Source organism: Brachycentrus maculatus, unplaced genomic scaffold (assembly GCF_059751285.1).
Source record: "Brachycentrus maculatus isolate JH-2025_06_01 unplaced genomic scaffold, ASM5975128v1 h1tg000039l, whole genome shotgun sequence".
Lineage (NCBI taxonomy): Eukaryota > Metazoa > Arthropoda > Insecta > Trichoptera > Brachycentridae > Brachycentrus > Brachycentrus maculatus.
In genome coordinates, this window is record NW_028280793.1 from 3,956,952 (window position 1) to 3,978,485 (window position 21,534).

The window sequence follows — 21,534 nt, forward strand, 5'->3', positions numbered from 1 at the left end:
ATAAGTCTCTGTTTTATAGGTAACCAATTGAGTTATTCTCTCATTTTTTCTGCATTCTTATATCTATTTTTCTTAAGCAAAATAGTGATAAAAATACACGATCAATATGCTATACGTACAAGTGACTGAAACATGTTATTTTATTAAAAACTTGTCTGTCTAGCTTGAATGACTTCTTGAAGATATCTTTAAATTGCGAAAATACAGATATACTTCTTTAGTATTGAATAATAAGCATCATAAGTAATGATATGCCATATTTGTTTATCATCATATCGCTCACTCCTTTCAACAACGTCATATATCAAAAATCGTCAATTTTTCAGTTGTGCATGTGCCCAGAAAATGTTCTATATCCCAGCAAAAGAGGCATATTTTTTAACTTAATATTTACCCGCTACAGGGCAGAAAATGTTGTTTTTGCATTTTGAAGAAAAGATATTGTTTAATTATTTTTTTAAATATACTAAATATTTTTGAAATGGAGAAAAAACCTTCAGATTTTACCTTAAAAGATCTGTTGCGCAGCAAAAAGTTCAATAAGTGGCTTGATATTTATTTTTAATAAATTTTACTATATTTTTTATATTTAAAACGATCTGAAAAATCAAGTTTTTTTTAAATATATTATGACGTTGTTGAAAGGAGTGAGCGATATGTGTTGTTTTATCGTCTTTAGCTAGTAGTTTTCCGTGAGGGATTCTCATCCCTCATTGTGCGAGCATGAGGGGAGTGGGGTGAGAACATTTACCTAAAGTTCTCCCCATTCTGTGTTGTCAATAACATGTCAAATATGAAGGGATCTGACACAAGCCCCCTCTCCGCAACTTACTTTGTACTTGCTTCGTATTATTTTCGAGTGTGCGAGGGTGTATTTGACAATCCATTTTATAAAATCTTTTTTTTTTCAATAACCGCCCACTTACCGTAGAAATATTATTTTTAAAAGAATAACTCGCAAAGCTTATGTTTTAGAGGGGTGTCTGCGGGTGGAATAGTAAGGGTAGATGTCAAAAATTCGAAAAACAGAATCACCCAGACCTATTGAAAATAAATATTTATTCAATTTATTTTGACGTGGCACGCCAGTTTAGCAGTCGATCTTTGTGATGTTATTTTATGCAGCAACATTTTTTTAAAATCTTATGCTTAAGGATCCTACGAGGATAAATCGATTGATCAAGTAGTTTCTCTAACATACTGTTTTTATTTTCATTAGTTTAGTTTTTTAACATCAACTAAAATATTTAATATTTTGGTTTCAAAAATGGTATACATGTTTTACAAAGCAAATTGGAATCTCAAGAAATCAAAATGGACGTTGCACAAAATAAATTGGACGTTATACTGTTTTTTTTTATTAAAATTTTAAAAAAGTTAGAAGTACGATATGACGTCCAATTTGTTTTTGTAAAAGTTCATTTTTTTGTAAAACATCCAATTTGATTTGTAAGGCGTGTGGTCCAATTTGGTTTTTAAAAAGGTTCAATTCGAAGTGAAAAACCTGTAGTTATTGGAACTAGCGACAAATTCAGATACACATAGCGAACCTTCTCCTTTTTTACGAAATTATTATTTTCAATTTATCGAAGTGTATGAGTTATTTCCTGGTAAGGTGGCGGTGCTCTTGCCACATAATTCAGCGTGCGTCTTGGATTCCAGCGAATGTCCGGCATTGATGCCCAATAATAACGTGCCTCATTTTTATAAGCACTAATATTTCATAATAGCCCGTTATGAAAAATACCAATATAGGGCGATTTCGACAAATTTTATTACAAAATTCAAATATTTATTTACCATGTTAAAACAAATCTTAAATATTTTTATATCACTATCTTTTATCCTTTATTAATTGTTATTACAATGTATTTTGTTTGTTAAAGCTTAAATCACTCGCAAACGAGTGGAGGCTTAGTAAAATAAAATATTTTTTAAAAATATGAAAAATATAAAACAAAAAAAATTAATCCAATTTTATATGTCCGCCTCCGTAGTGTAATGGTCAGCACGCTCGGCTACCGTTCTGGAGGTCCCGGGTTCGATTCCCAAGGGGGGTAAAATAAATATAAGTAATTTTTTTCACTGTCATGTTTATTCAATATTACCCTGGACTGGTACCGGAAGCGGAGGGCTGATCACCTTTCCTTCATGTGTAAACGATCAAGATAACACTGCGTTTACATGACGCAGTGCCCTATGCACCATTGGGGTGCGGATAAGGGTTTTATTTTTATTATTATATTTCTTAAATTACACAGATTCCTTATTTATCATAAATATAATTAGGAATCCAGTTTTGAGGGTCGTGAAATAATTAAGAGGTACGAGTATGTAGGCGGTCCTTACAGTGCGCTAATTGTATATTTATGTACTTGAGTTACAAGGTATAACTTTGAAAATACATAAGTAATTAGAATTCGAAGAAATGTATTATTTTAGAATCTCTACTAATGTATTATTTTTATAAGGATAAAGCATTAGTGCAACATTTTCACGTATGTTTTTTTTACCATACACTCTTTATTTATTTATTATCACACAGAGAGTACGAAAAAAAAAAAAAGTTTTTACATGGCAATGTTTTTTCTGCCCGATTATTTCGGCAAATATATAACATTACACTCCTTATCATTCATTTTTCACTTCGTGTAATACCAGTTAAAAACTGTACTTCACTGACACTGATACGACAGTATATTACCTTATAATATCAATCAGTTTTTTTAAACTATATCATCTTAATTCTACTCTTTCTATGTATAAAATATTTTCTATACTAAACACCTAAACTCTCAAAAAAATTATCCATCTCGCCAAATGATATGTTTTGCTTGTTTTTTTATGTTTTACTTATTACCAGGTTGTCCGCCTCCGTAGTGTAATGGTCAGCACGCTCGGCTACCGTTCTGGAGGTCCCAGGTTCGATTCCCAAGGGGGGTAAAATAAATATAAGTGATTTTTTCACTGTCATATTTATTCAACATTACCCTGGACTGGTACCTGAAGCGGAGGGCTGATCACCTTTCCTTCATGTGTAAACGATCAAGATAACACTGCGTTTATATGACGCAGTGCCCTATGCACCATTGGGGTGCGGATAAGGGTTTTATTATATTATTACCAAATGTATGCATACATGTTTATACAGGTTGATTTTATAGACTTGGTGACTTGATTTCAAACTCGGCTATAATATTTATTTTATGATTCACAGATTTTGGTCTAAAAAATATGAAATCGTAAGGTTTGCTAATATTTTAATGGTCAAATTATTTCAAACCTTACCCGCACCCCAATGGTGCATAGGGCACTGCATCATATAAAGGCAGTGTTATCTTGATCGTTAACACATGAAGGAAAGGTGATCAGCCCTCCGCTTCCGGTACCAGTCCGAGGTAATGTTGAATAAATATAGTGAAAAAATCACTTATATTTATTTGACCCCCCCTGGGAATCGAACCCGGGACCTCCAGTACGGTAGCCGAGCGTGCTGACCATTACACTACGGAGGCGGACATTATTATTTATTATTTACAATAAATATATCTCTTTTTTGGCTGTCAATTGATGTACTGGTGAGGATGCTATGAATTACTAGACGATTTTACCCACCCCTTGATTCAATCGTAATTTTTTGTCAATTTTCGATTATAGCTTCGTTTGACATCAAGACCTACATTTATCAATATTTAGTTTGCCAACTTCTCCCGACCAACCAACTTGGATTGGTATTATTCGTACGGCTCTTGCAAAAAACATTCAAATTTTTATTTTGTTTACATACGTGTTGACTAACCCATTTTGTGTATGGAATGCGCAAATAGTTTATTTTTTAGAAACATTTGTTTTTATGACGTTATATTATTTTAAACAATAATGACATTCGAATGATCAACTGCCGTTGATCAAACACAGATTTTGATTAATATTACTCGACTTACCTGATGAAGGTACTATTTTCAAAGCGACACATCTTTTGTATTAAATTGTTGGCTACGATAATATTTGCGCGTCTTGTGATTGTGTTTGTGAAATGTAATATATTACAACCACGCAAACAATGTGACGAGGCTGTAGTCTTGAATCTATTATACTCTCACACAGGACATATCGTTTTATAGATAAGTCGTATCCCAGATATGACCCAGATAATATTATACATAGGGCATCGCATCCAATCGACGCGGTGTTAATTTTTATAACGGCTACATAATATATTTACACGTTTGAAGATATTTATGAAAAAAATAGATGCGTAGAAATTTTGCATTTGAATGCATTTGAAAAATCTGTTAAAATTAATTTTGTAATCAGCAACGCAAATGTGCTCCAAAGAGCAAGAGCAAGGAGACAGTTGCTGACTGATAACAAGTCCGGAAGGTGCCCTATCTGGGGCGCGTGCTAAAAGGAGAGAAGTACGAGGTACTGCAGCTAATATTAAAACGGAAGGGGTCTGTTGGACCCGCTTTAGACAAAGGGTTAAGGGCGCATCGCTTAGCTTTGTTATCAAATAATTTTTGGTAATAAATGCATTTTTTGTATTTTATTAAATTCATCTCCCTCTGTAGTTTCTCTATAACTGCTGGTGGAATAACACTCCGCACCATCGACCCGCACAAAGCAAAGGCACACTCGTCAAATTTAACGACAGGGTATTTCGTTCGCGAATTTTTGCGGGATGAACAATCTTTCAAAGTTACATATATTCCCTTGCATCCGGTATCAAAAAGATTAATTGAAACAAAACTTTTTTTGAAGTTTTCTAAAATCTTACGTTTGTAAGTTTGGCCTCAATCTAAGATTTTACTCTTCTTGGCATCGTTTTTTGACTCCTTAAAGCGTTATATTATTCTACTGTCCGTTCCCTAATTTACTCTAACCTCGGTTGCAATGTCTCTTTGAGTTTTCGTGGTATGCTTGGACATTGAATGGTCCATTTATCTATATATTGATAAATCCATCTTTTGAAGATATTACCGTCGTAATATCAAAATCGAACAACTTTTATTAAAATAACGAAAAAAAGAGTTGAATATCTTATACAATCTCAACAAAAACGTGTTGATATAACCTGCAATACATGCCAATTTGAAGTAAACGTCAAAATGATGACTAAGTTTACAAAAATCGAGGAAATTATTGCCAAAGTCGAAAATACGAAGAAAAAAAGTTTAGTTTCAATTAATATGTTTAATACTGTATTTACACTTGATAATATGGATACGAAACACTGTTCATGTGAAGAGCCCTATGTGCCTGATCAATACCCGGTTTACTTTAGTACGTAGCTTAGTGAGCGCTATTAGCCCCGTCCCATTAGTTCGGATCTTCTATATCATTGCGCTTATATTACTGTGCCGAGCATTAAGGGTAGGAGCGCCTCCGGTCCTCGGTAGCTTGCGGGGATTGATAATTAGGTATTGTGTCGGCCAAAGAACGCCACTGCAAGTTTGCACGTCGGCCCAATCTACTCCATTCGCTCGCGTAAGGCCGGTTTACATTGGATCAGTTACTAACGTTAGTACTGGCACTGAAAACCGACTTGAACTGTTTACACCGAAGATATATATATATATAGATAAAAGTCAACACTGATGATGATTTTTGATCAAAAGTACTGCATCGTAAGGGTGTTATCCTTGTGTAAGGTACTGCGTTATGTTGTTGTTGTCTTTCAGTGACGTGGTTAGGACTTTGTGCCAGTTTGTGAGAAAGAGTAATTCTTTCTTATTTTTTTTTCTGTCTTTCGTTTGTTAGGGTTGTGATACATATATATCGTTACTTGTGAAAGGGATCCGTAATAGAGTGTTGATGAATAATGGTTGTGTGGGAATTGCGATGACTGATCCTTTTCTGCAAACGTCTTTGCACTGTTCCGTGTCTATCTGCTGTGCTGGTCGAGGTTGTGGATGCGTCTGTGTACCAGCCAACGTCGGGTCGGAATCGGATCTAGCCGACTAACTGAACTAACTAACTACTAATCCCTTTCGCTGCCTACACCGGGGCACTTTTTGAAAATTTGGTAGTGGTTTTAAAAACTTGTATATATGTTTTTAGATTGGCAGTGACGAGGATATTGAAAGCTTTTAAATGTAAATTCACAGAAAAATTGGGATACAATTTTGTTTAAAATTTTCTATGAATTTCGCAACTAAGTTCATGAAACAAACAAAAAACAAATTAGCAAGAAAAGTTCTGTCAGGAAGCCCAGATGCTCTGTATCAGATCTGGAATGCGGTGGGATAGCTTTCAATGTATAGGTACGATAGCGGTCAGCTATGATAGAGTCAGCACTGACTTGCCTTAAATTCGAAGTCAGTTAAGTGAGATTTACATTGAGTCTGAAAATGACTTCAAACACAAAGCTACGGTAGGAACTCCTCATAAACCTAGTAGGGGACACTTCTTGAAAATGACAATCATAATCACACGAAAACGATCACATGTATTTTGACATTGAGATATTTGTACCCTGAATGAAATTTTTACCTGTTTATCTCAATTTCAACTGTCTTTTTTTTAATTCTCTTTCCATCTTCCTTTTAAACTTATCTTAAGAAAATCTTAATCAAAGAAAATCAACTATATTTCCAATTGATATTTTACTGATGTTTGCTCATGAACGTATGACGCTACACCGCCATATTTACCATTGTAATTTCTGCCTTCTGTACAAATCTTTATAACTGAGAAATGTTTTACATAAATCTTATAAATAAATATGTACACACACAAGATAGTTTGCGTTTAATGCACTTCGGAGTTTGTACAACACATTTTTTGTAAATATTAACTTTGGCACATGTGTTTATGATATTTTCCGATTATTTGTGTAAATTTAATTCAATTTGATAACGTTAATCATTGTGATCTGTTTACGTAGTTGTAAAGTACAATGTTCGTAAATATTTTTTTTTATGACTCGATTATTTGGCCTCCCGGGCCACTATGTTCCAAATGCGTTTTTGGTCGACCCGAGGACCAACATGCCCTAAGGATTTTAGAACAACATGCACTAAAGACCAAGGTCTAACATGAACTAAGGATGTTAGTCAAAATAGATCGGGATTATATAGGTTGAAAGGTGCGGGCGGGTTATAAATTAGGTGTTGACAAATCGCTCATTCCTTTCAACAACGTCATATATCAAAAAACTTGATTTTTCATATCGTTTTTAAAGTTCAAAAATATAATACAATGTATTAAAAATAAATATCAAGCCATTATTGAACTTTTTACTGTGCAACAGATCTTTTTAGGTAAATAAAACCCAAACCTGTTTTTTCTCCATTTTAAAAATATTTAGTATTTTATAAAAAATAATTTAACACTTTCTACCCTGTAGCGGGTAAATATTAAGTAAAAAATATGCCGCTTTTGCTGGGATATAGTACATTTTCTGGGCATTCCGAAAACATGCACAACTGAAAATAGACGATTTTTAATATATGACTATGTTGAAAGGAGTGTGCAAAATGTTGCTTAATCAATACTGAACTATAAGAAAAATTTATTTAATTATTAATTGAAGTAATATCATTTTCAGGGACCTTCCTAATAAACATTTTTTTCATATTCTAATTTTTAATCCTTTATTGTTTGTATTTTGGAGTGCTACATGGAGTGTTGTACTAGGTTGATATATTTCAGGGTTTAATAAAAATTAATCTTTCTTTCACTCACAAAATTCTGTGAATTGTGTTAAAATATTAGAATCATTTTCTCTAACTAGTCGTGTAAGAATTTTGTCTAATGTCAGCAGTATTCCAGCCAAGGTTAACCAAAATGTGAACGTTTTTCAACCTGATACTACGCTTGTAGAATTGTCAAATTGTCACGTTACATAATAATAATATATCAAACGCTATTCTATCCAATGACGCAATTCCCCAGCATTTCAATTGTTTTTTTGTCATCGATTTCTCGATTAGTATGCCACCTTATGTACGAATATAAACCAACATTGAATCACGATTTTCTTCATTCTTCGCAGAGTGTAAAAAAACGATTATTTCATCGCAAGCTTTGAGGAATATTTATTCAGTATTTAAAAAAAACTTTGCTATCGAAAATATAGAAAAATGTATTTATTTTTTGAGACAGCAAATACGTAGCCAAGCATTATGTAAACATAATTTTAATGAAACTTTTTCATTTGTCGAACTTGCAAAATTGGAATAGAATATTTTATGAAACAAGATAAAATTGCGGTTGAAAATATTTATTTAAGCTGAATCAAAAATAAATATCCAACACACTTAAAATTATATTTGCCAGATCTCTATTATTTTGAAATATTACGTTATTTTTACATTGAAAGCTCTCCATTCCTTACAAATATATTACATTCAAAGCTCCCCCCTTCCTTACAATTATTTAGTAAACACAAAAGGAATGATAAATAAGCTAAACGAACCGTTTTTAGTTTTATATATTAATATATGTACGTATATCTATTTTTATTATTTTTTAACGAAAGTATACGTGTTTCATCACAAGATGTTCCTCATTTAGTGTGTGGTATGTCCAATTTTTACAAAAGATTGATTTAAATTGGAAACAGGGTGTGCAAAAGAAGGTATGCAGTTGACAAATATTGATGAGGCAATAGGACATAAAGATCTAGTCCAGATTTAGTAGTGTCTTATTTAGAAAATATGACAAGACGAATAAGTCAAATAAATGAGCTATGTCACAAATCTTGATAGATATGAGATATTGAATCCATTGTGTCTATTGTATTGTTTTATCTTTTATATTGCTTTCAAGGATGAATCTTATTAATTTATTAAAAACTATACACATCCACACTATACACTATAAACATACACTATCATAATATGAAAAACTATACACTATAAACATACACTATCATTTTTAAGACATATTAACTTAATATGCTATAAATTCTTGTACGTAATAGTCAGGGATAATTTTCTAAGGCAACTAATAAATATATATATATATATATATATATATATATATATATATATATATATATATATATATATATATATATATATATATATATATATATATATATATATATATATATATATATATATATATATATATATATATATATATATATATATATATATATATATATATATATATATATATATATATATATACTTATATATATATATATATGTATATAACTTTTTTATATTAAAAAAAAAACATCTCTCCTTCGGCTTGTGTGTGACAGCGTTTCCATACTCCATCACCAGATCTCCTTTGTATCTACATACATTCCACATCCTAACATCCGCGTATCCTCGGATGAACCGCACGAATGCCTCACTTTCTATTTTATCCCTTCTCTATTTTTTTTTATCGATAAAAAAATAAATTACAACTCGATTTACCGAAATGTGTTTTCTTCTGTGCGTGTATACTGCGAAATCGTATTTGTCTAAGGGCGTCTCGTCGTAACTCTTTTTCGACGTTTTCTCGGAAACTTAAACACCTCGGCTTACTATATTATTAATATTTTCCCCGCTGAACTGACATAGGCACGTATTTTCTATTGTTTCGTTTTAACCGAAGAGTTGCCTTCGAATATAATATTTAACGAAGCGGTGGATACAGGTGGTTCTGTTCAAGCCGTCACTTCAAAGGAAATATGCAATAACAAATTAAAGTTGTCTATCGGACGACGCGCGATGTTTTAATAAATATTTTGGGGAATTGCTCCAGTTCAATCAATTGATATAGAATATTTTTCATTAATATTTTACTTAGTAAATACCACTATTTATTAAAACTACTGTGACACGTGTTTCGATGCATTCCGTATCATTTTGCGAAAATGCATTTTTTTAAATGATGCGGAATGCACGGAAACACGTGTCACGGTAGATTTTAAGAAATAGTGGTATTTATTAAGTAAAACAGTAATTAAAAATTGATAGATTTTACCACAAAGTGACTGCCGAATCAATTAATGAAATGAATATTTTGAGTGTGTCCAAACACTTGTTCACAAATCTGGATTAATGGGATCATTAATTAATTAAGTGTTTTATTGTAACCCTTATCCGCACCCAATGGTGCGTAGGGCACCGCATCGTATAGAAGCGGTGTTATCTTGATCGTTAAATACACAAAAGAAAAGATACATGCCCTCCCATTAATTATACAATATTACCCTGGAATGGTACCTGAAGCGGGGAGCTGACCACCTTTCCTTCGTATGTTAACGACCAAGACAACACTGCCTTTATGTTATGCAGTGCCATATGCACCATCGGGTGCGGATAAGGGTTTGAAGAAGAAAATGTACCTGAAGCGGAGGGTTGATCACCTTTCCTTCGTGTATTAGCGATCAAGATAACACTGCGTTTACATGATGCATCAGATAACACTGCGTTTACATTATGCATCAGATAACACTGCGTTTACATGATGCGTCAGATAACACTGCGTTTACATGATGCATCAGATAACACTGCGTTTACATGATGCGTCAGATAACACTGCGTTTACATGATGCATCAGATAACACTGCGTTTATATGATGCAGCATGAGGGTTTGAAGAAGAAGATTCTGATGGAAATAGACGGTCCATCGCTCTTCCGCATATTCCGGAGACAGCTGTTTCGCGGCTCGCAAGGGCTGGGCCTCCTTTGTCCTGAAGGGCTCGGATCGATGGGAGGGCCGGTCGTTTAACCCGGGGGGGGCGGGCTCGGGTTCAGTAGCCGAATTCCCCACTTCTTTGTCCGCCCGGCTCCCGTACTGGGCTACGGGCCCGCTCGAGGAGAAGCTTCGTTTTTTCATTAGTCGCCGTAACCGCTTCTCTCGCTTTGTTATTGTCGTATTGCCGCTGAATGCGGTAATACCCCGCTTTACGCCACCCCTATTTACGCCGTTTTAACGCTGTTTTGCTATAACGCTGTTTGGGACACGCTGTTTCTTATAAAGCTGTTTTAGTAGCGCGATTTTTGTGATTCACCGAGGAACCGAAAAATGCATTTTTTTATTCGGGGATTATAGCAATAAAATAAGCAAGCTCGTTTACATGCATTGGCACTAGCGTGCTCATAAGCCTTGCTCATAAACCGTCTGAAATCAAACACCTAAGTTACTTCACTGCTAACTTAGAATCAGTGAAATGTATATAAACTCATGCCTCTAGCGAGATAGCGAGTGTTTTTGCCTAGAATTTTCACTCATGAATTACATGAAATTATTGTAACTTTAAACATAAAGAGTAAATCCACTCACGGCTATGAAACTTAAAAAGTTGAAGCCTGAGTAGGGTCATGATAAGCGGTGTTGCACAAGCCGTAGCTAGATTTCAGAGTCACTTGGACGTTAAGTAATTTTAAAAAAAACTGTTTATACGCGCTCAGATCACTCCCTCCAACCCGCGTTGCAGGTAACATGCTCGAAAATCGAATGACTCGATTTTTGAGCATTCTCGAAAACTGAACGACTCGATTTTTTAACATGCTCGATATGATGAAAGTACGTACGCACACGCTTACTAAGTAGCAATAATAGCACACTTTTGTGCTAATTATGAGCATATGAGCACTCCTTTCAAGAACGTCATATTTCAAAAAACTTGATTTTTCAGGAGAACGTTTTTAAAGTTTAAAAATATAATACAATGTATTAAAAATAAATATCAAGCCACTTACTGAACTTTTTACTGTGCAACACGTCTTTTTAGGTAAAACCTGAAGGTTTTTTCTCCATTTGAAAAATATTTAGTATATTTAAGAAAATAATTGAGCAATACCTTTTGTTCAAAATGTAAAAACAACACTTTCTGCCCTGTAGCGGGTAAATATTAAGTTAAAAATATGCGTCTTTTGCTAGGATATAGTAAATTTTCTGGGCATTCCAAAAACATGCACAACTGAAAATTGACGATTTTTGATTTATGACGTTCTTGAAAGGAGTGAGCGATGTGTATAAAACCTTCATGCTGTTGAGAGATGCGCTCAACCCAATGGGAATGTTCTATCTTAAATATTTTACTCCAATTTACTCGAACAGGTAGGTACCTACCTGACCCACCCCAATACCTTTAAAATGTCTAATATTGTCATCAATTGACTCGGCAGCTAATATTATCTAGTTCTCATACCATTGACTATGTTATACGTATACTTTTAAACATTATGCTTATGAGTTTTACTTTTTTATTTAAATTTTTGTTACTAAAAAATAACGCACATAATATTATTTTTTTACCTTCGAATTATGTATCAATTTTTGCATGAACCGGGTTTTAGTATACTCGATTATATCCTACTCTAGTAGAATCTACTTAGTCCAAGAATGCAAAAAAAAGTTTAAAAAAAAATGTCCTTTACTGTGTTTTAAGTTTGGACAGCCGTATTATACCTCCGTCGATTTGATAATGCTGTATTTTTCATTTCAGTTACGAATTCGAGTAACACTTGTGTAATTTTAATCATCCTGAGCTTTCTTCTGGCATTTAAAAAAGTCAAACCATTAGAGGTACGCTTTAAAGGGCTACTCGGGGTGAGGGAGGCATTTCGACTCGGGTCCTTAAAAGGGCGAACGTTTGTGTATTTCCGGGTCGGGCGGGTTTGGAGTTCGGATGGTGCCACCACGGTTGGTTCTTCGCGACCAAGTTTCCATTGTGCCGCAGAACACCCTTCGTCAAATTACCTAAGCCGATATGTTAATTCACTCATAAACGGTTCATTTCGTTTACCGTCGCCCATTACGGATTAACCACGGTTTTCATCATTCTCCTTTTGTTCGAGGTTATCTTTATTTCGACCAGAGAATATTTTCTCAACGTGCATCATTGTTTGTATCGTAAACTGTTCATAAACGGTTCATTTCGTCTGCCGTCACCCATTACGGATTAACCACGGTTTTCATCATTCTCCTTTTGTTCGAGGTTATCTTTATTTCGACCAGAGAATATTTTCTCAACGTGCATCATTGTTTGTATCGTAAACTGTTCATAAACGGTTCATTTCGTCTGCCGTCACCCATTACGGATTAACCACGGTTTTCATCATTCTCCTTTTGTTCGAGGTTATCTTTATTTCGACCAGAGAATATTTTCTCAACGTGCATCATTGTTTGTATCGTAAACTGTTCATAAACGGTTCATTTCGTCTGCCGTCACCCATTACGGATTAACCATGGTTTTCATCATTCTCCTTTTGTTCGAGGTTATCTTTATTTCGACCAGAGAATATTTTCTCGACGTGCATCATTGTTTGTATCGTAAACTGTTCATAAACGGTTCATTTCGTCTGCCGTCACCCATTACGGATTAACCACGGTTTTCATCATTCTCCTTTTGTTCGAGGTTATCTTTATTTCGACCAGAGAATATTTTCATCATTTTCCTTTTGTTCGAGGTTATCTTTTTTTCGACCAGAGAATATTTTCTCGACGTTATCTGCATTACTGTTTGTATCGCGTGCCTTGTGACATAAATTTGGATTACCTTTAGACATCATTGTTTACAATATCATTGAATTCATTTTATTTCGAATAGATAAAATTGAAGCTGTGTTCACAAAATCTATCCATTGTTAATTTATGTTTTACTTCGTAAATGTACTTAGTAAAAACGTAGTAAGTTTACTTTTTATGTTATACGGTGTTTGAAAATAACGCGGAATGCATCGAAACACGTGTAAAATTTTATTTTAAGAAATAGTGGTATTTACTAAGTAAAACTTAAATTAAAAGTAGATACAATTTTGATTAAGAAAAATTGAGAAAGGTGTGTTCGGACGGTTTGGACATATGGAATAAATTAGTGGGGAATGAACGGTAAAACAAATTTATGAAGCGAATTTAGTTGGAAAAAGAAACAGAGGAAGACCGAAGAAAACTTGGCACGATCAGGTATGCCGAATACTCGAAGCGATTGGGTCAGACGGATTTTGATTCGGTCGACACGATTCTTCGGGTACGTTTTCGAGGAAATTTCATTTACTACTTCAATTGAAGGTATTGCGTGAGAGGCTACGCCATTTTTAAGTCGTAAAATACGAAATAAAAGTACCTACTAGAGACCTACGTACATATTTTACTAGTCAGAGAATAAGTCCCTTTGTCTAGCGACATCGGGCTGTGCACAGTGCAGTACATGTCCTCGGTAAACACGCTTTCTCATCACATTTAGAAGTAGCGGGAAGATATAACGGCTGCCATCGGAGGGACGCACGGAACCGGAAATCTGAAATTCCCGAATAAAAATTGCGAGGGATTCTCGTCCCCCCTTTACTTCCTTCGCCGAGTGTTGCCGCATTCTTCTCGAATGAAACGTACCTACTTATAGAATATATCGTAGTCGTACATGAGAAAGTGACCAATTAACAAAACGTAAAATGTTCAGGAGGACTCTTTAAGTCACTTTTGCTTGGCAAGAAAATAAACATCAATGCAGTTAGTCATTTTTAACAAGACATTATATTATACTTCCAGGTTTAAAATCCTTCGGGATTTGTTTCAGGGCAATATTAAGCTAGTAAGATATCAAATAGTCAATGATCACGTTTTTGTAAAAAATGATAATTTATAAAAAATAATGTACATTATATATTTTTTTTTATTCTACAGTAGAGTCTCGATTATCCGACCTAAACCGGCCGCGGCAAGGTCGGTTAATCAAAAAGGTCGGATAACACGGAAAATTGTAAAAACGACATTGAAAATGTGTTAATTTTATTTGCACATGGAAAACTTTTCAAATATGTACATGCAACATAACTGAATGTAACAAACTAAAACATCAAAATGCACTTACGGCAAAATAATAAAACATGTTTCATAGTTGGTACATACTCACATACAATGCAGTGAACTACGAAACTAACCTTTAGCTTGGGTAAAAAAGAAAAGAAGGAGCATTGCCCCGGTAGGTCGGATAACCGAGACTCTACTGAATTTATTTTCGTGTGGCTTCCGGCTTCTTCTTCACCCATATGCGTTGCGTCTTATGGGATATCCCGAAGGTCACCACAACCTTTGAGCCGGCAGTCCTGCACTGTGTGCCTTATGGTCTGCTCAGTTCCACACTCACAATCAGGGTTGTTCCTCTTCCCCCACCTCCAGATCAAGAAGTTATAGCAACCCTGTTCCGTTCTTACTCTGTTCTGCTGTACCTATATCCCTTGAGGCAGATCGAAACCCTGTACCTACTCGAAATGTTGGGTCCACAATTAGTTTGCCTCGATGATTCCCTATTTAGCGAAAATATAATATATTTCCAATATTCAATCTTTCATATACGATCGAATTTGTGTTAATATAAATTACTACCATCAGTCAACTCTTAAAAAACAAGCACTGTTGGGAAATGGATACTAAAGATGTGATTTTGATTAAAAAAAAGGTTTTTATGTTTTTTTTAATATTTCTAAGAACACTATAAAATTCTTGATGGTTTCAATGCGTTCTGGTAGATATTTGACACATATACAGATCAGAAAATAAAGTTGTATTTTTGGTGGCTAACTCGAAAATATGGATTTCGAACTAACCTAGTTGTAGTAATTACTCTAAGATATGTATTTCGATTAAAATTCTTTCCATTTTTGTGAAACAAATTCCAAATTAACAATAAACTAAGTCGAGGGATAATGGAATAATCTCGAAAACCACCACAATTTCCTTTCGAAAAACATTTGGGCGCAAAAATGCACCGCACATCCGCGTTTGTTGACAGAGGGCGCCATAAGTATATCGCGGGCAATGATTGAATATTTCGAGGGAGTTATAATAACATTATGAGCTGATATTCTCAACCTAGGCTTTAGAAATTTCACCATGAGCGTAACTTTAATTTAAAATCTATAAAAACGGAACCTTTCAAACCTATGTACAATAAATAGTAAGTATGTCACTCCCAGGATATCCAAACGTAAGTGATGAGGGATCGAGTATTCGATTCAAATCCTAGGGTGATAGCTGTTACATATTATGTACAGGGCTTGCAGATTGGCAGAATGGGGGGGGAGTCAAACCCTCCACCCCTCCACCCTCCCCAGCCCTCTAACCCGACAGGAAATTGGCAATACTCATCACGGCTCATTTCCTACGGATTTATCCGGCAAATTTTTGACGGTACACAAGGTTTTCAAACCCAGTGAGGTTTCGACTGTATAGAGTACATTTTAATAATGTTAGATATTCTATCATACTCGTATTATATATTTTTCCCCAAATGGAAGTAAACTCAATATACAAGGATCGTATATTGAATATTGGAAGATTGTGCCTTAAAATCTTCAAAATCTATCGACAAGTTATGCGATTTAAAAAAAATACATGGAGCTGAATTTGAAGATATAGTATGCCATAGAAATGGCATAATATATCATCAAGTGATAAAAATTTATGCCATAGACAAAAGCTATAACTTTGACCATATCGTATGGACTACAAATGTGGAGGTCCTCACCAAAACGTTACATTTCCATTATAAATGATTTTAAGTAATCAGGAGTTCTAGCTTGTTACGTTTTGGTGTGATTTAATGATTTCATATTGGTTTAACACAGGATTGGTCACATTTTGTCGCAACTTTAATTGAGATTTCGATAGAACACAGTAAACAGAACATAAAGGTTTTTTTTGCAATATTGACCAGATTATATTAACCAGAATATAGTTTTGGGATGATAAATACTATAAAATGATCTTATTTTAGAAACGAATACCTTATTATATATATTTTTTAATCTAACAAAAAAAACGGGGTTAATCACAATAAATCGTTAGGATATATCTTTTTATTCAGGGGTAGCCAAATGCTCCCACATTTGAATGGGTATTTTTACTTTTTACCTGAGACCTATGCTTAATACTAGACTAGCTGCATGTATTGCGCAGAAAACAAAGAAATGCATCCACCTTCCTTTGTTTTCGCTTTACAAATTATACCATCTCCCAAATATGCCAAGCAATGATATATTTTGCAAACACTCCTACCATTTATTTGAAACATAATTATTTGACATCCTGATTCATTTATTTTACTCCCAATAAATAAAATTAATACATATTGCCAGAAATTATATTTTAATAAAAAAATTGAGTAATACAAATTTGTAAATGACACACTCATCCTTTTTAAAGGAACGAAACAAAAAACCCATACTATAATTAAAAATAAAATGAATAAAGGTATGTCAAAATACCAACAATAAGAAAAAACTTTTGTAATGTTCTTTTGTTATCATACCATATTCTTTTAAAATGTCGTATGAACACATTTTGGACAGATATTTTTTGACAACGGGATTTGATAATTGTTTACATATAGTTAAGACCTTAACAATGAAGATTGATACATAATATTGATATAAAAACATTGAATAATTCCTTCATTTCTTACTTTTAAATAAGACCGGCTCAGAAGGTAATATCCTGATCCTGATATATCGTTGTATTATATAAAAATACCCTTCTCGTCCTTAGTCACTCGACCGAACAGGTAGAAATACCTTTCCCATCCTTAGTGTTAAAATCTTACTGCAAAATTGTGTTGAAATTCCATATTTAGGGTACAATTTGTTTACAATAAAATCCTAAACAATCCATTAGAACATTTGTTATTGATTCTTTGTTTGTTCATTTCAGTTTGTGTATAAAGTTACAAGCATTAATGATGACTCTTCGGTTTCAGTTGAAGGTGCGAGCGGTGACAGCGTGGCGCCACGGAGGAACGGAGCACGGGGGGGAGCTCTCGGTGTACTGCTGGTGATCTCCTGTGGGAAGCAGCTGGCTGGATCCACTATGCCCAACACTGATGGCGTCTCCATAAGCTTTTGCCAATGTGTCCGGAGATATGGTACTTATTAAGAGAGAGACTTAGGTTGTTTGGACTGCGTCGGTAACGTGAAAGGATCGGCAGTATCGTCGACATAGAGAGCGTTAGATGCCATTTTAATGTAAGCTTAATATACGTTTAGTTTATAAACAAAACTTAAAACACTTTGTATTTCTGATTGAAAGCATTTTTAATTTCGCCTGAAATAACCATTTGTCGTCACGGAGTGCGATTTTAAATTCTCCTTTAGCGACTTCCGTTTCCTCATCGGAGCGGATGTCCTATTACGATCTCATTAAACGATTGTGAGTGCGTGATTATTCCCGTCGCAAGTGCTTTTACAATCTTGGAAGGAATAAACGATACAATGATCTCATGTTGTTGAATAAGGATAGCGGTGACAATTAAATGCCAAATGCTAGAAATGTGCTGGTGAAATGTTGGGCCCGACCCTTATCTCCCGCGCTAGACACAAATGCCAAACGTTACAAATGGAGGCGTGAAATGTTGGACCCAACACTTATCTCCTGCGCTAGAAGCATAAATGCCAAATGCTAGAAATGTGCGAGTGGAATATTGGGCCCGACCCTTATCTCCCGCGCTAGACACATAAATGCCAAACGTTACAAATGCAGGCGTGAAATGTTGGACCCAACACTTATCTCCTGCGCTAGAAGCATAAATGCCAAATGTTACAAATGAGGGTGAAAAATGTTGGACTCGGCACTTCTCTCCTGCACTTGCCAAATGCTAGAAACGTGCGAGTGGAATGTTGGGCCCGACCCTTATATCTCCTGTGCTAGACGCATAAAATAACATATATCGGAGTGAGCTCTATATTTAATAATTGTCGTTGGACTATCGTAAATGCATTTGTGCTTAGTAAATAAAGAAATAAGTACATAATTATTATATTATTTTATACTTGCGCACAGATTTGTAATATAACGCTTTTGTGATATATTTGTTTTTACTTTAATTGTTTCTGAAATGATTTGTTATATACTGTACGGCATTTGTAAGGTTAATCGACATATTCTATTGCTTCTTCTTTGCAAACATAATGCATGTAATATGCTAGGAGTGGATGTCCCATTCCAATATGTAAGAGATGTTCTTAGAGTACGATTGTAATAATCTGAATGTTATTTTGTTATGTTTTTATTGTTTATGACGCGAGTGTCGAGGCGGTCCCGCAGAATGCTCTTCGTAGTGCGCTAGTGTAGTGGTCCATCGTTAGTACCGACTACTGCCACTAGCGCTGGCCAACCCGGGACCTTGTGTCCGCAGATCTTGTGATTGTGAAGCCCAGTGGAGTTTTAAGCTCTAAGAGACTTTTTAACAAATTTCAAGTGACTTTTTTTAATTACACGGATAAATAATATACATTTATATACTTATGTAATGAATATATATAAATATATATATTTTAGTGTTTAGTAGGTACATAACAAATTACATCATAAAAACTGTTTACTGTGTGGTGATCACATAAATGAGAAGAGTTTAGCTATATATGGTTGATATATATTTAAAGATATGTTGATTGTAATAAAGTTTTATGTTAAATTAGGTTGTGTTTATGATTGTCTACTGTTTAATATTACCAAATCACAGAAATCGCCATAGAGCAGTTCTTTTCATTCATTTTATTTTTCCAAGTGTTTTGGTTTCGGTTAGAATATGTTAATGCAATAACATATTACCTCGAAACATTTGTAACGTATTTTGGAATATATTTCATCCAGCTACAAACTTCCACTTTGTGAATGAAGTCTACCGGATTATTACATACGTACGCGTATATGCACCACGAGTGTACAAACGGCTACCGCTCACAGCACATTGAGGTATATTTTGCAAATATTCATGTGATACTAGATTTATTCCATCGTGTTTATACAATAAAGCTATTTCAACATAATAACCCCACCTTATTTGTAGACTTTATAGCATTTACATACATGATTAGTTGATAGCAACCAAAGAATGGGAATACTTCACGAAATTCAGACAAGCTTACAACTGTTTCTCGGTTTCCGGTGCAGATCAGTCTGAAGTTGTAATTTTATTTCATCGTACACTTCTTGGAATCTTTTAAAGTTAGTAAAACAAATAATCCTGCCCATTATGTAACATAATACGGATGTGTATATTCCAAACTAAACATAGATTATTGAAATAGCTATAGACTTTTGGACATGTAGGAGGATAAAACTGCGTGTGAGCCACGGATGGACAGTCATTGAGTAAAGTGGGTTAGGTGCTATGTAATAATAACCATTTATTGCCATTTTTATATCCATACAAAGATCAATTTTGAGTATTTCACTCGGGCTAGTTTTGTAATGTCAGATTCCTCGAAGCATTTTATTAGCTAAACTAGCGACATTGTTTCATTTACTCGTGTGGTGTCATTATTTATATAAACTTTGGGATTTTTAAAACAAAAAGCTTTAAATAAACGGTAAAAATGACAATCTAACATTACAAAATTTGCCCACAAATATGTTCATAATTTCATTATGTAAATGGTTCACATATTCTGGGAAGTGATAGAATTCTAAAATTATTTTTAGCAGAGTAAATATTTTCTTATCGTCAATAGAATATGTATGTATTTATATATATCTACTTTTTGCACAGTGATATTAGTATTTTGTTGAAATTTGTAGTGATATAGTATGACAATTTGCAAATTTCAACATGGTAATGTGTGTACTACATTTTGTGTACATATAACATTACATTCGTGATTAACGGGATGAAAGCTTTGTTGGAGTACCTCTGTCAGACAAGTAATTATTATCTAAAATTGGTACAAAACAACTCTTCACATTCACACCTTATATCTGTTGAAGCTTGACAAATGTTTTGTTTGGATTTTCTCTTTTATTGTCATATGTGATTGAAAGTAGATTTAATAATAATATAATGAGAGTAACATTTGTCAATGAATCCAGAAGCAAAATTCTGGATAATTTTATCACTTTTAGGATACTAATAAAGTAATTTAGCTCCTAAGGATGTGTCCGCAGTAGCGGTCTCGCAGCTGTCAGACACGCGCCTCTTGTCAGGACAGAATGTGCGCATGCGCCACTAGGAGTTATATGAAATAAGAACAAAGTACAAAAAAGTATTTCTACCTCAACCCTAATCTTGCTGGTCAAATGTGAGAATAATTTCATTTTTAGTATAATATTAAAATTACGACCACATTTACACGTCAACATATTTCATTGTTATACATTTACTCACCAAACAGTTTGTCCGACAAAAATTTCTTCACAATACAATTTTTTATGTAAAATAAATTAATTCAGTATTTGTATGTATTTGGATTTAGTATGTGTAAAATAGATTAATGTATTTTCCAACAGAAGCACAACACCTCTCACATTTTATAGAACTACATACTGTATAAACCGGTTAATTATTTTTTGTTCTAACATTACCGACCAAAATAAATAGGACTTTATAATTTCCATTTTGTCAGCTTGTTAATATCCGAATATGTTTTATAAAGCACTATAAATAAATGATGTCTTGTGACAACGAAGAATACGAAATAGCATTGTTGTTCCGAGTGAGTGTCCGATCTACATGCATTATACATGTTTGTGTTTTATCTGTAACATAAGGTATGTCAACCTATTTTAGTGTTTATCTCTTTCTCAGTTCAATACTTAGGTGAAATGTCAATCATACAAAACACAGTATTTGCAATCTTTGAATAAACTAT

The 21,534-nt window shown here is 34.1% G+C and overlaps 1 protein-coding gene across 1 annotated transcript in view; it reads left to right on the forward strand.

Moving 5' to 3' along the window:
* Reph (Regulator of eph expression) overlaps positions 1 to 21,518 on the forward strand; it is a 155,150-nt gene extending 133,632 nt beyond the window's left edge. Inside the window, exon 5 of the mRNA XM_088277182.1 lies at positions 17,649 to 21,518. Coding sequence (XP_088133308.1) covers positions 17,649 to 17,726 — 78 coding nt within the window. The 3' untranslated portion in view covers positions 17,727 to 21,518. The remainder of the gene's footprint in view (positions 1 to 17,648) is intronic.
* Positions 21,519 to 21,534: the final 16 nt, after the last annotated feature.